Consider the following 15,399-nt stretch of genomic DNA (forward strand, 5'->3'; position numbering starts at 1 on the left):
AACCAAGTTTATTATTCAAGTCGAGTGGAACCCAACCCAAGCCGCTAAGCCATAAAACGAGACCAAAACTATTTAAGCTAAACCAAAAATTATTTAATAATATAAAATATTATATTTGAGTGAGTCTATCAAGCTTGCTTTCAAAATTTAAATCTAATTGAAATAAAGTTTAGGCTCAGCTCAGCTCAAGCCAAATTGAGCCTGAATTTATTTTGACACCCCTATCTGAAAATACATTTTTTATTTTGTAAATGGAGATGGCTTCCCTCTTAAACTCATGATCAATTTGAATCATCACCACTTAAATCAGAAATAGCAGCACAATATTTATTTATCAATCTTAGCTTTGAATCGTTTATACAAATTCTTCTGAACATAAGGAAGATTGATTTCAGCGCTATACAGAATCTTTACAGAACTTCACTCAACTTTGAGGACTGACTGGTTTCTGCCCCCAGTTTCCATTTCTGGATGTCAAGCTACTAGTCAATTGTCAGTTCCAGAAATAACCAAGATAGCTAGCCGAAAGACTGCTATGGGCTCCAATTTTCTTTTTCACAGAGAGACACAGCTATAATATAACATCGAAGTTTTTACTTGGCAAGAGTGATGCAGCAGCTTAGTATCTACCATCTTGCAATATCATCTTCGATAACATCTGGATGTTAGATCCTTGAGCAATCTGGCAAAGCAAATAGTGCCACTGGAATCCTTAGGATTCAACCTATTATTTTGAAATCTTAATATGCTTAGCCAGAAGGAAGCATGCCATCATTTCGCTATTTTCCTTGCTTTCTTGCTGCTGCTGCAAGATTTGGGGATGAAAGTCATTATTTTCATGAGAAACCAAGCACTACAGAAAAAGAATATCAAGATTATACATGAACTATCAGCTTATCAAGCAGACATCCTATCACAGAGTAAACTCAACTATTTAACAACCAGAGAAAAGATCACAAAGATGCATATAGCACATGTGAATGCATGGTTTAAACTTCAGAAGCAACGTTATTGTGTTATTAATGTAGAGATTTTCAAGGATTCTTTGTATATGTAAAATGATATACAAGTTTCTTCATGATTCATGGATCATAAAGAATAGGAAGCAAATGGGCAGGAAAAAGGGAATAGAATTTGCTGAAGATTTTATTCAACTGGGATTATATCTTGCCGCAGCTTATCACATAATGAAGCAAGAAAATGTATTTTTTCTCATTGGCCATATATTCTGTAGGTTCGTCAGATAGCTTTAGTAAGAAGGGGTTTAAATTCAGTTTAGGAGCTGGGAAGAAGATTGAATGAGATGACAAGGGCATATACACAAGATAAAAAATGGAAGAGATATGTATTCCAGTGGACCTGGCTTAAATAAGATACTAGAGCCAGCAAGCCCAGAAAGACCATCCAAAACAACATATACCTCCAACATGTGTCACTATATTCATGCATGTTCTTCCGATTTTCATAATCAGTTTTATATCTTCAGGGAAAAAGTATATTAATAAAAGGGATGATGCAATTGGGCAAGTGGAATTTCCAGTTTACCTCTTCGAAACCATGATTTGCGAACTGCTTGGCGGATTTGACGTTCATGATTCTGTAGAAGTTCATCAACCTTATGTGACTGAGACAATAAAGGTCCTGAGAACTCAACTCTCTCAGCTTGATCCTGGTAACCCTGAGAAGCACAATTATCTGAGGACCAGATAAACAGGAAAATAAAAAAGAAAAGAAAACTACTTGAGTAATTGCAAAATTACCAAAATGTCATTTTTTGATAAAGTTTCATCTCCTAGGTATGTTGCACTTGACAAATTCTGAGAATAGTAACTGTCACAGGAATCAAATGACTCTGGGCGTTCTAACTGAGACCACTTCTTCAGAGTTGCATGCTTTGCCAACTCAGAAGGCTCACGGACTTTGGAATCAACGAGACCATGTACATCTCCATTTGCTTGTTCCTTCAAATCAAGTGTCTTCTTAGCTTGCAGTTTGTTTCCTTTATCTATACTAGAATGATGTCTTGACATAGATCTTTTGTGAGACCTAACGTGCGCTCGGTCTTCTCTCTGTTTCTTTGCCCATGCAAAGCCACTAGAAGAAGAAACTATCAAGGGCCCTGAGAAAGAAATATCATCTTGGGAGTTGTTCTTAACATGCCGAACCTCATTGTTATGAGGAATTGCTGGCATAGGTTGCAGATCTTTGAAAAGTCTGCTGTCACCATTTGCTCTAGGAAGATTTTTCTTTATGCCACCCCCATTAGATACATTAGAATCGATTGTTGGCTCCTGAAGGAAAAAACAGAGAAAAAGAGGAGCATCTTATTACCTTCTGCTCAAGTCAAATGCCTGATTCAATATAGTTAGCTTGGCATGTTATTTTGCAGATAACCAGCTATAAACTATTCAACACTCCTCATCACAATCTAAGGAAGAAAAGTACCTCCGGGAGCTCTGCTAATTTACTGATTCCACTTTCTTCTCGTGAAGCTTTGTACAATCTTGTTGGTCTTCTTGCTGCTTCTGGTCCACGCCCTTTACTGCTGACCCTTCTCCTGAAATATGTAGAATACTCAAATGAACAACGGATAACAAACAATTTATGCAGTCACATTCTCCAGGAAATAGTGGAATAATAGGTATATATGAACTAAAATAGAAAGACATGATGTTTCGTTTAACTTGGATCTAGATAGAATATATTATCATGTTTCATCACGGAGAAAGGCAGAGAAAGCTTCCTGAAGGATTGTCAACATAAAATGCTGGAACTCTTCTTCGTAAATAAAGTGTTAGATTGAAATTTTCATAACTAGAGTAATGACATCTGCATATTTATCACAAGGTGATAAAGACTGGCACAAAACTGGAATTCATTTGCTGCTACCATGAACAATGTATATTTCTTCAAGAAAAAAGAAAGAAGCTACACACCAAAAGAAAGGCTTAAAGTTTCCTATGGCGGTAAAAAATATTTAACTTGGATCTAACCTGCGTGATTCCTCGCGATTCTTTGCATCAATCTCCTTATTAGGGGGGTATTTTGGCAAGCTTGACGGTTTACACGCATAAGGCTTTGTCTTGAAATACTGCCATGCATGCATATAAAATATACAGTGGTAAGTACAGCCTAGTTATAGCAGAGTGGATCTTAAAGGTTGCCACTTGGAAGCAATTAAAATTTAGAAATGAAAATGGTATGACACCTATATTACAAAGTATTTTCGATCCCAGACTTTTGGATTCCTTCAAATTAGCTTCCATATTTCCTGTCAATGGTTGGAGAACATCTTAAGCATATATTACATAATGCCGACTACTAAAACGGTATCATGACTTCATGTCCCGACCTAAATACTTACTGAACTGTTAATTGACTTCATCTGATTGCATCAGATAGAAATCCTGATAAAGAGATGAAAGCTTAGGGTGTAGGGGGGAAAATTTTCATTTGGCTAAAGGGTTGGAAGTTCCTTTAATTTCACATATAAGAATAATAGGATTTCCAGTTCAGATGTCATGGCTATAAATTAGTCTGATCATTGACATTTTTATGAAGTAAAGCGTGAAAACTTGATGTGCAAATATCAGTTGAGATGAGGTGCAGTGGAAACATGCACAAAAGCTGTGTAGAATTGTTCTAGGAGACTATGACTGCTCTTTTATGCAAAATATCGTGAACTCCGAAAGAACACCCTAATAATAGGTCTTAACAAAGTTTTGTTAATGGATTGGAGATTTTGGATAAAAAATAACTTTTTCTACTGTACTTCAAGTTATCCGTTATGACTGTGATTAGCAAAGAAATATAATGAAGGAGCTTCACAGTGAAAACAGTTGTGAGCTCCGGAAGAACACCCTAATAATAGGTCTTAACAAAGTTTTGTTAATGGATTGGAGATTTTGGATTAAAAATTAACTTTTTCTACTGTACTTCAAGTTATCATTTATGACTATGATTAGTGAAGAAATATAATGAAGGAGCTTCACTGTGAAAACAACCCTCTGATACCAAGCAAAGTCAAGTGAACATAGATAAAACCAGAGGATGGAGACCAGATATTAGGTGGAGTAACACCATGCTAGCACTTCTATAGATTGCTAACCTCTGATGAAAGGGCAGTTGATGCAGTACCACGCTTGTAAGGTTCAACAGAGAGCAAAGTTTCTAATAAACTCAAGGCAGTTTCGGGCATACTTTTAAATGTCTCCTGAAGGCAACTCTCGTAAGGATGATGAGGTTTGAAAATTGTAGCATGAGGCAACTTGGACTTCTTCCAGTATTCATCAGAGGGAGAACCACATAGCTTAAAAATTTTATGTAATTGTTCTACCTGTAGGAAAAGAGGTTATGCAGTATGATAAGGGTTAAATGAAAATGTAGGATACATGCTACGAGCGATGAAAGAAAATCAGGAATAGTCAAGCCAATTACCTCAGTTCTTCCCTGCAATATAGGCTTCCCTTGGAAAAGCTCTGCAAATACACAGCCAATGCTCCACAAGTCCACAGATGCTTCATAATCAGTTGAACCTAGCAGAAGTTCAGGTGGCCGATACCATAGAGTCACTACACGGCTGGTCAGCGGTTGTTTTTTTCCAGGATTGAAGTAATTTGCAAGACCAAAATCAGCCATCTTGAGAACCCCATCATTATTTACTAGAAGATTTGCACCCTTGATGTCTCGATGAATGATGCCGCGTGAATGACAGTGTTCAAGTCCAGATAATAACTGGTGCATGTAACATTTCACCTGCAATTGACAAGAATAGCAAAGAAACCAACAGACTGTTCAGAAATTATCATCCAATCTTTCTTATAGGAATGGAAGACAATGGGTTGGACGTACTCAATGATCATGGACAAACCTGTGGTTCGCTGAAGTTTATGTCAGGAGAAGAAGATAATCCAGCGAGATCATGTTCCATATACTCAAATACAAGATATAGGCTACCTGACAACCGAGAAGCAATTAGCCCCTCCAGTTTCATAATATTTGGATGGTCAAGCCTCCTAAGTATCTGTATCTCTCGTGCCATAAACCTAACACTCTCTGGCTCGAAATTGTCAAACCGCACTTTCTTCAAGGCCACAATCTTTCCTGTCTCAAGATCACGTGCCCTGAATACGCTGCTATAGGTGCCTTGGCCAACCTTCATATGTAATTGTCATCGAACAATCCAGTCAGAATATAGGCATGTAAGAAATATAAGGAAAAATATTGCTGATGTGGCTAAAAAGAATGCTGAAGAACCAACTTTCAGTGTGACACATTAGAAACCCAGTCAGCATGGATTCTTGAGCTATGATAATATATTATCTATTTTCTATGCTAGCATTACGATTTGGCACACATACAGTTAGTGAGAGTCTCATGTCTAAATCAGATATTCGTCTGATCGCTACCTTAATTTCAAATAGAAGTATAATATCATGAAACACATATATTATTCAAGAATTATATTTTCTGAACTCCTGTTACTAAGAAATCATGAATAACGATAAGCAAAAACAAAGCTCTTGAACTGCCAAAACAAAAGGAGTACTGAAACAGCCGCTGCTGACCTTTACTAAATTAACTTTCTAAATTCAGAATAAGAGCCACAACAACAAGAGAAATCAGTGGGGTGGCTAACATTAAGATGAAACAAAAATAAACGGATTGCTCATGTAGTACATCATTTAGTTAAAATATTTAAGTACTTGAAGTACTTGGAAAGTCTCTTTGACTTTTTTGATTTGATCGGTGACAACGGGTCCTTAAGGAAAAAAGAGAGAAGATAAGTCTCCTCAGATAACAGTTTGAAAGACGTACAAGTTAATAGCCTCACAGGAAACAAATGACAGAAAAAAGAGAGCTAAAAAGAAAAGGACAGGGAATTGCAAGATAGACCACTCAAGATGATCTGAATACTTATTTTTTCCAATAGGACAAAAAAGATTAAGAATATTTCCTGGCAGGGAGAGATGACAAAGGTCAGTGAAAGGAGCTGGACTATGTTAATATCGATGGCTGCAAAATTACAACCCTTCTAAATCCGTGGACCCTAAAAATAAAAAAGCCCTAAATTAAAAATAAAATAAAAATTCCTAATCCCATCAACTAAACAAACAAAATGCAATTAAAGAGCAATGATGGAAGAGATCTACATCACTTGAGACATGCTCAAGTCGAATGAAAGATAAAAATAGCACCTTTATTATCCAAGTCCAGTATTACCTTCTCCAATTTCTCATAGTTGTCAGCTTTGAGGGGTATCCATCCTTGGATGGCTTCACCGGCAACAGCACTTAGCCACCCAGGCCATCCGGCCGCGACCTGCTCCCCTTCCAAATACTTGTGGAGATTCTGCAACCTAATCCTTCGGGAACTAGCCCTCGATTCCTCCCTCTCGCCGACATCTCCGTCTCGCTTCCCCTCCGAGCTCCGCTCTCCACCTCGGCACCTCCGTGAAGAAGAAGCCGAGAGCGCCTCCGGTACCCGCCGGCTTTCCCCCGATACGCCGGAGGAGTCGACGGCGGGGGTGACCGAGATCGCCTTCTTCGACGCGACGCAACCCATCACCGCCCGGCCCTCCGGGCATCAGCCGGGCGTATAGAAACCCAACAATGCCCAGATCAAGAAACGGACGGAATCGGCCGGAGAAGGGCAGAGACGGGGGGAGAATTAAGGAGAAGAAGAAACAAATACCAAGATGGCGAAATTGGCTATTAAGGCAAGAAGGGAAAAGGAAAAGAGAGGAAGGGGAGCCGAAAGAGGAGATCCAAGATAGCTGTAAGTTGGAAACCACCCGGAAATAGAATAAAAAAGGTGAGATCTTTAAGCGCCTTTTCCCCCTCCTTTTTCTAATCTTTCCCTCGAAATCTTGTGGGTCGGAGCGAGATTAACGGGAGAAGGAGGAGGGAATCGCATAGAGACATGGGGAATTTTTTATGATTAAAACCTCCTGCGGCGTACGACTCCGGAATCAACGCGGGAAAGAGAACGCTATGGCCTATGGGGTCGTCTCTCTTTCCTTTTTCTCTCTCCATCTTCTTTTTATTTTCCCCCCTTTTCTTTCTCTCTCTCTCTCTCTCTCTTTTTCTTTTTTATTCTCTGGCCGTGTGAAAATGAGACTGGAGGTTGGTGAAGAAATGTAGCCGTTGGGACCTGGAGGGTCTCCAGTCTTGTCCCTTCTCTCCCTCCCAAAAGTTAGTATTTATAAAAACAAACCTTTGCTTTTTTGCTATCTTTCTTTTGGCTTATTTTTTCCTCTCTCATAAAATGGCACAATTAGTTACAAAGGGCAGTCGATACTTATCATCTGACAGTTATTTCAGTTATTGATTAGGGAATAGAACAATTATGGTGATAACTATAATGGTAAAGTTAAGAATAATATGACATATACCATCATATATTCTCTCTCTCTCTCTTTTCCTTAATTTTTTTTCCTTAAAATAGATCCTTCATGGTGAGGGTAGGTGAGAAGAAATAATAGTGGGAAGAGAGTTAGAAAGAGGAAGGATAAGTCAAAAGACTCAAAGCTAGGAGAGTGGGGGAGATAATATTGTATTAATTTTGTGAAAGAAAGATTGACTAAGAAATCAGTGCCAAACTTTCTTTCTTTTTTTCCACAAAGCTCTGACTCCATTAACCACATGAGTGGCCACAAGCCCACAAGGATGAGTTGGGTTTAGGACCCACAAGAACAAGCATGTGTTGGTAGGTATGCTATGTACCAATCCACATGACTGATAGTGCTATCCTCCCATAGGATATGATATGTCCATTACTAAGTTTTTTATTTCTTTGTATTCGGGCGACTATTATCTAATAACTTAAGCTTTTAGGTATATAGTCTCTTTGGTCTCATTTCATTCAAAGCTATCAAGAATTGTATATTACTTGTTGATGTAATTAATTGCAAGAGTTGCATAAGTTTATTATCAGTATTGGTGTTTTTGTTTAAGACTGAAAGGTTTGATGTGTGAACTTGCTTTTACTTCACTGAAGGGCAATCATTGGACTGGGAGCCATTAGCTAGAAGCTAGAATGCAACTTGGTGTTGAGCTGAAAAAGGTTGCCATTCATATGTCAAAGATTGTGTCTCCCAGTTGACATTGGTGTCACCATTCAGGTTATATTTATTCAGCATCTGTCAGACAAGTATCAAATTGGAGTTATCCAAAGATGTTTAAAGACTTGTAGAAATAAGAGAAATTAGCATGAGTGCATGATAAGAAAACTCATTACCATGTCCTAGAAATACTAATTACCTGAGTGATCATTCTGAATCTCTCTTCTGATTAGCGTGAAGAACTTTTAGCTTGCAATTTTCCAACCATAACCATAATTTTTTATGCCACTCTCATGTTTAGGCTTGTAAATTTGCTAAAAATTTACTTCTAAAATCAACTGAGATTTCCCACTTTCACTGCTATTGTTATAGTTATCCTTTTATTGCTGTTAATGCTAAGGCTGCTGCCGCTATTGTTATAGAATAAACTTTTCATCCATGTGTAATAATCAAGCACACTATTAGTTGGCATAGCTCTCAAGTTTGCTTTAAGATTAGGTTTGTCTCAGTATTCCAATCTAGACCTCCATTCCTCTCTCATGTAATCTTTTCCAATCTCATCATCTTTAATGCATCTTTTTCTTTCTTTCTTTCTTTCTTTCTTTCTTTCTTTCTCTTTCTTTTTTTTCCCTCTCTGCCTTTTGTCAGCAGTTTTCACTATCAAGGCATTGAGACTCGCATAAGATTCTAAGATAAGAAGTACAGAAGTACATGGACATTCATTTAATGCTTAAATTAATCACACTCCACCATAGAATGGTCTCCCCAAAACATTCTTTTGGTAACAATGAATGCAGAAGGCATGGTAAAATGTTTAAAAAAGAAAGAAATGTATAGCTTATAAAATTTTAGCAATTTTTTGGGAGGAAGAAATGACAACTAACAACATCACTGCAGAGAAAAGAAGCATATTTGCTATAAATGATCCTCTTTTTCCTGGTCCAAGTTGTGCTATCTCCTAGTATGATACATACAATATTAGTAGATTCTTTCCCTTGGTATGAAAAAGTGGTCCTTCAGATTCCACTACAATTAATGCTTGAATTTATACATGAGCAGAGATATTGATGACATGGATTTATCATGGTCAGAGATAAGATTGAGATTTACAAGTGGTTCTTCAGACTGTATTTGCACTTTTTACCCCTCACAGGAATTCACTACCAAAAGCTTTAATCTCCATTCCAAACATTGCAAATTACATCTCATGTAGAATGTAAAGCATGGGCTTTAAAGTAGACAATGGGGTTTAAAGTGGCAACTAAATCATTGCACTTGTGAACTTTCTCACCACTTTTTTTTTCTCTTTCACTTTGGCCAATCATCAAGCAATTTCACTGTAACTTGTAAGCTTTTCCTTTACAGTTCACTCTACAGTTTTTCTTTCTCTCTACTAGCATACAAGAGGGAAAAAAAATCTTAAATGGTACAAAATGGAAGAGGATATTGCCCGCTTGGGCTCTTTCATACTTACCAAGCCTATCCAATAAATGGGACTCCTTTTGAAATAGGCAAGTTCTTTGAAGCAGACAACCATGGTCCATGACAACCAACCTACTCTCTTACACAATCCAGAGAGCGAGTTCTCAAGTACATGATGTGCCTTGTGTCACACGATGCACTGCGTAACCCACAAGAAACTCTAGCAAATATGTATCAAAAACTAGGCTGTAGTTAATTGACATATTAACTACAGTGTCTGCCATTCACATTACAAGTTCATCTGCTTGTCGCGTCCTGTATTAGACACTAAAGTAAAGTCTCAATGCAGAAAGGAAAAGATGGTTGATGTTGGTTCATCTCACCTGCTTGGAAATAGAGAGTTTCAGTTTGAGATTGATATGAACACTCAGAAAGATAAAGACAGAGATGAAATATGCCCAAAGATCAACTTTCAGAAATTCAATGATGATAGAGAAACAGTATACATATCCTCAAAAAAAAAAAATACAGATCCTCAATTTGCTTGTTATTTTCGTGTAGTGTGGAAGTTATAGATGTACAACATTAATAGATTAATAGCCAGGTAGGTGGCACCAAAGTGAAATACAACAGATTAGCAGCAATTGCTGTGGCAAGGACGTGAGCATTTTGTCAAGATGGTACAACAATAACATAGGATGAGCTTCTAATTAGAATGTCAGCTGCGAAATCTCAGCCAAAACAGATAACTCGAGCTCAAAATGCAGTCATTTCTTCTGTGACCGCACGAAATGCAGCAAATGTATGAGATGGGCTCCATACCAAACAATTTTCAGAACATACAAAAAACCCTAAAATCAAGTAACGTTGTGCTCTTCTTTCAACTGCAAAACACCAACAGGCATACGGTTGTTGTTACTAGAGATGGAACTCTGACCTTTATGTTGTACGTTGCTGGAAGCAGCAGCGGCTCTTGCTGTGTTATGGCTGCTGTTTCTACCAGCCGGTACATCATGGTTATGTTTTCCCTCATATGTTGTTATCACAGCCTTGGGGTCTGTTGAGGCTCTCTCAACATGTTTTCTAACATTACATCCCACATAGGTGCACTTGTAATAACTCCTACATAACATATAGAGTTGCAAATATCAGCTTTATATAGATAAAGACAGAATTTCATCTTCAAAAATAATGATGAGCTATGAGTGAAATTAAGATGAAAGTAGCCTAGAAAGACATTTGAGTTTTCAAACTTCAACAACCAGTAGTAATTGAAGAAGTTGCTATGCCTGCAGATGTAGTTCTACATTGAGCCATCATTGATGATAGAAGTAATTCCTATCTCACAAAATAACTTTCACCAGTGTTATCGAATCACAAGCTAAATATAGGATATATGCTACATTTAGTTTTACACTGATATTTTGGGTCATCACTAGTGTATGTAAGACCTCTTTCATATAATAATTGATGAGAAGCGAACTTTTCAGATCTGAGCTGCACCACCGAGTTCAACAAGTTGAACTGTTAAGTTGCCAGGTGACTGGTTTAGCTACATGTGCCATACTGGCGTTGCAGAAGGCCAGAATGAAAAAGGAACTTTGCACTAGACATGTATAAGAACATATACTAAGCATATTTGATGTATATATATAGATATTAGTAAATTACAAATCTATGTTCATGCTGGTATGTGCATATGTATGTCTAGTAAGATATCAATTTACAATTTTAATTATCAGTTTTGAAGATTCCATCAAAAGTGAAAGTCTTTAGTTGAAGCTGAAGAAGGAATTGATGGGTTTCTGTCTGAAATTATCTGAGACTATTCAAAACAGGGCAAAGCTTGGTCTAAACTGTCTGGTAAGTTAAAAGTAGTCAAAACTATGCGAAGCAAAACGAAAATTGAAAACCTGTACATTGACTTGGTTAGTTCTGTCCAAAATTTATTGGTACTGACTGGGAATCTTGGACGCGATTGCATCGTATTGAAACAAATCTAATTCAAACATAACAATGAAAATTTTATTATATTCTTGACCATGCTTGTAGTGGAAGATAATATAGCACGCTGGTATGACGAAACAAATGTAATACCTTGGGTGAGGATTTCCTTTGACAACTTTCTGCCCATACTTGCGCCATCTATAACCATCATCTAAAAGATCAACCTCACTAGTAGTTTGAACAATTATCCTAGGCTCGGCCAGTGTCTTCTGTGATGAAGTTGTTATGTTTCTGCTCAAAAACAAAAGTTATCTTGAGGAAAGATCAAATAGGCTGGTTTTCGTAGGTAAAGATATATGCATATGTCTTACCTCCTTTTAGGGTTGGAGTCACCATCATCCCCTTCAGCTGTCCTTCGTTCACCATTACTTACTTCCTCACTATCACTAGAACCAGAAAATTGCTCAGGTGTTCCGTGACCAGATTCTCGATCCCTCTTAATTATTGGAGGAGCAGGCATGCTATTATTTGATTTATCAAAATTTTCAGAATAAGCCTGGAAACCCTGTGCAGTTTTGGAAGAGATGTCTATATTTCTGTTTAGCTCGTTCAACTCACTTGACAAAGCATCACCTTCTTTGGACCGTCTGTTTGGTGGAAGCGGATGGCCATGTTCACCTTTATAAATTATCTCGGTTATTTGGCCATCTACAGAACGTTCAACCTTTTTCTTAACAGGGCAGCTAGGATGCGTACACTTATAGTAACTCCTCGGATATTCACTACCCTTCACCATCTTCTGACCATACTTCCGCCAGTTGTAGCCATCATCAGCAGGCTTATCAACGACAAGGGCATTAGACTGGGATCTGTAATCACCTTGAGAGCCCTCAGCAGATTCAAAGAGGGTATTGCCTGTATCTGATAGAGTTGACATCTCCTGCATAGATCCCATATTGACAGTAGAGCTTTTAGGCGGTACTGAGGAAGCTGATGGTGCCTCAGAAAAAGAGGGTGGATAGTCTGCTTGAGTTAGCAATTTGAACTGAGACTGTGCAGCCTGCGCTGTAACTTGAGCCAGAACCTGTTGATGGGACAGCCCAAAATTTCCCTGCAGAAAGATCAAGCAATTTGTGTTGTATTAATTTGTGATCCTGACTTACTTCATGGACAAGAACACCAATCAACTGTTTCATTAACTACAACAGCTTTAATCATGAATGACACCATGGCAAACACAAGCTAATATAAGAAACACTTCTTGATGGCTAAATATTGAAAGAGGATAAAAACCACTTGGTTGTCGAAAATGATCTTCAGTTTTTGTCATCCAAAAGTAATGTTTTCAACTGCACTGAAAAGACCACAATAACTTGCTAGAATCTAATTTCGATAGGGCCTCTATCAACCTAATGAAGTGGAAATCTTCATTCTAGTGAACTAAAACAAAAAATTGCAAGGAGAAATTATTCTAAACAAGATTATTTAGGGCAAGATGAGGGAAATGTCATCTACGGAGAGAATAAAAAAGCAAGTGAAAGGAGAGGATCGACCAAGATCATATGGCCAGTTTGTCATTTCAAGGAGATCAAAAGGAAAACTTCTACCTCTTTCATTTTCAAACTAAAATATCTAATGAATTGAACCATGGTTGGCTACCTGAACCTTTTCTTCCTTATCAAAGATCTAAATATATTAGTCACTTAGTTAGAATTAAAGATTATATTGCCTGGTTTTCTCATGATTACTCTTCCTTAGAGTAATGTTCTTACAGCAACTAGGCATCTTCCATTTAAAAATTTAGTAGTTAACACAAATTGACTGCGTAAGATCTGTCTCCTGATACAAGACCTAATCCCCAAACTCACAACCCAAGTTCAAATTTCCTTTTTCTAACAAATCAAAGTAGTAGTATTATTGAAGCAATCATCATATCTAATAACCACAATAATTCACCCATCCTCCATGAAACGCAAAAGATTGGAAGAGTTACAATCTACTCCATATCCTTCGAAGCTCTACAAAGCACACAATAAATGCAAACAAGCAACGAAATCAAGATCGAATTTTTACAATCCACATACCATCCCAGACGAGAAGAACGCCGGCGAATCTAACAAACTCGTCGGACTCAGCCCTGGTGGTATCGTAAACATCTGTGGCTGCGACACCACCAAGCTCGCAGGTCGGCTCTCCCCATGGAAAGAAGTCGGCCTCCTTACCGCCGCCACGGGCGAATTCATCGCTCCCACGAGCAGCTGCGTAAACGATCGGAAATCGGACTCGGATTCCTCGGGGAACAAGCTCGAGGCCAGGGTCAACGGCCCAGGGCTGGCCTCAGCGCCGCCGCCGCCGCCACGGAACAGGCTCTCGATGGAGGACCGCGGAGGCAGGGCTAAGGTTGGCCTCAGCGTTGGCGGCGGCGGGGCCGTCGCCGATGGCGGATGCGGCGCCTCTCCTCCTCCGCCGTTTACCGCCATCTCTCGATTTCTACTTGCTACTAATTTTAGAGGATATGGGACTAAAAAAGAGATCTTTTTTATTTGCTTCGGTCCCTTTTTAAAAAAAAAATATATTTTTCGGGTAATTTGGTGGGGTTTTGCCAAGAAACCAAAGCAAAGATTTGCGATTGCGAGTCCACAGCGATGGAAGTCCGACACTGGTAATTTAATATTTAACTCCCTCCAAAATTACGAAAAGGCCGGGGGGTTAAACGAGGAAGACGTTGACTTCGACTCTAGGAAAGAGATTGTGCCTAATGACGAAATTACCCTCCTGTGCCGAGAGAATCTAGAGCGAGTAAAAATGATATTTAGATATTAAATCCAGAACATAATTTATTCTCAAGAGAAAATTCCAAAAAATAAAAAACTTAAGTAACGAATTATTTAATCTTTTACCTTTTACCTTACTTTTAATAAATTTACTCAAGAGTATTAAGATCATTATATTTTTAAAGTCAATTTAGTTCATATATATAACATGGTAGCTATCTCTTAAACAAAACTATAGCAGGATGTATTTTAAGTTAAATTTCTACAAAAATATTTTTTTTTGTGGATAAATATAAATAAGTAAAAAAGAGATTAACCAACGATTGAAATTCAGACAGGAAGATGCCAGCTCAGCCTACTAAAACCTACTTCCCCCCTTCTTGTCTTGGTGGTTTTTCCCCCCTCATTATCTAAACCAAATCCAAACGCAATCTATTGAACTGCTGTTTCTAATCATAGATAAATATTCAAATATCTATATATAGGGAAAGCTAGTACTGGTTACTGAAGTGGTCCAGTTACTGTAGATGACAGTGATACTGGCAGATGTGTGCTCATGATTAGGTTGAGAGTCATATAAGTTTAGTTTAACAGTTTTCTTGGTCTAATAACTATCTTTGCATTTATTATGCACCCAATATTGTACCAACCACAAAGGGTGTTGCTGGATTTTGTGTTTGTGGTGCAGTAAATATTTACTGTTGTAGAAGGACAAGAGCAATTAACAGGTGGGGGAATACCCTTTCATACATACATAGAAATATGTCTCCTTTCCATTTTGTTCAATGAATAGATTTAGAAAATTACATCCTTAGCTATGTAGTGGTTTAATTTTTTTTAAAGAGATTTTGAGAACCCATGAGGCATCTCAATTGAACTATAAATCATTGGTGAGAGGAGTCAGAACTCTGAATTTTTCAGTAGAAAACTCGCAATACATCTTATTATATATCATTTACGGCAAATACGAGACACACACACACACACATATATAATTATTATTAGAATTTTGAATTAATTAGTTTCTTAACAATCTCAACTACTCAAGCTGCTGGTCAAAAGATTTCACTGTAATAATAGTTGATAAACAAGTACTTCTTACCTTTAATAATCTTGTGACATCTCTCAACCCTCTGTCAATAGTGCACTGCATCTGGAGCAAGAAAAGGGAAGAGTTTATTAACTTGGGTCCCC

At 37.9% G+C, this 15,399-nt stretch overlaps 2 protein-coding genes across 4 annotated transcripts; both read right to left on the bottom strand.

Annotated features, from left to right (window-relative positions):
* Nucleotides 1-301: 301 nt before the first annotated feature.
* LOC140786967 (protein IMPAIRED IN BABA-INDUCED STERILITY 1-like) lies at nucleotides 302-7,103 on the bottom strand. 2 transcript variants are annotated; one of them, XM_073135691.1, is made up of 9 exons: nucleotides 6,223-7,103; nucleotides 4,871-5,155; nucleotides 4,438-4,755; nucleotides 4,109-4,336; nucleotides 2,994-3,091; nucleotides 2,446-2,557; nucleotides 1,761-2,291; nucleotides 1,546-1,678; nucleotides 302-802 (listed from the first exon to the last, which is right to left on the bottom strand). In XM_073135691.1, exons 1-9 carry the CDS (start codon nucleotides 6,562-6,564, stop codon nucleotides 780-782), a joined length of 2,070 nt encoding a protein of 689 aa, XP_072991792.1. In that variant the 5' UTR covers nucleotides 6,565-7,103; the 3' UTR covers nucleotides 302-779. The 2 variants fall into 2 exon arrangements, with proteins under 2 accessions (XP_072991792.1, XP_072991791.1); XM_073135690.1 differs by having other exon boundaries at nucleotides 302-805.
* Nucleotides 7,104-9,310: 2,207 nt separating this feature from the next.
* LOC140787684 (probable WRKY transcription factor 4) lies at nucleotides 9,311-14,113 on the bottom strand. 2 transcript variants are annotated; one of them, XM_073136747.1, is made up of 5 exons: nucleotides 13,516-14,113; nucleotides 11,803-12,542; nucleotides 11,582-11,722; nucleotides 10,422-10,606; nucleotides 9,311-9,867 (listed from the first exon to the last, which is right to left on the bottom strand). In XM_073136747.1, the coding sequence occupies exons 1-5, from the start codon at nucleotides 13,909-13,911 to the stop codon at nucleotides 9,812-9,814; spliced, it is 1,518 nt and encodes a 505-aa protein (XP_072992848.1). In that variant the 5' UTR covers nucleotides 13,912-14,113; the 3' UTR covers nucleotides 9,311-9,811. The 2 variants fall into 2 exon arrangements, with proteins under 2 accessions (XP_072992848.1, XP_072992847.1); XM_073136746.1 differs by lacking the exon at nucleotides 9,311-9,867 and having other exon boundaries at nucleotides 9,940-10,606; nucleotides 13,516-14,086.
* Between the last annotated feature and the right edge of the window lie 1,286 nt (nucleotides 14,114-15,399).

This window comes from Typha latifolia, chromosome 4, assembly GCF_019914945.1.
Source record: "Typha latifolia isolate L0001 chromosome 4, TyphaL0001v2, whole genome shotgun sequence".
Lineage (NCBI taxonomy): Eukaryota > Viridiplantae > Streptophyta > Magnoliopsida > Poales > Typhaceae > Typha > Typha latifolia.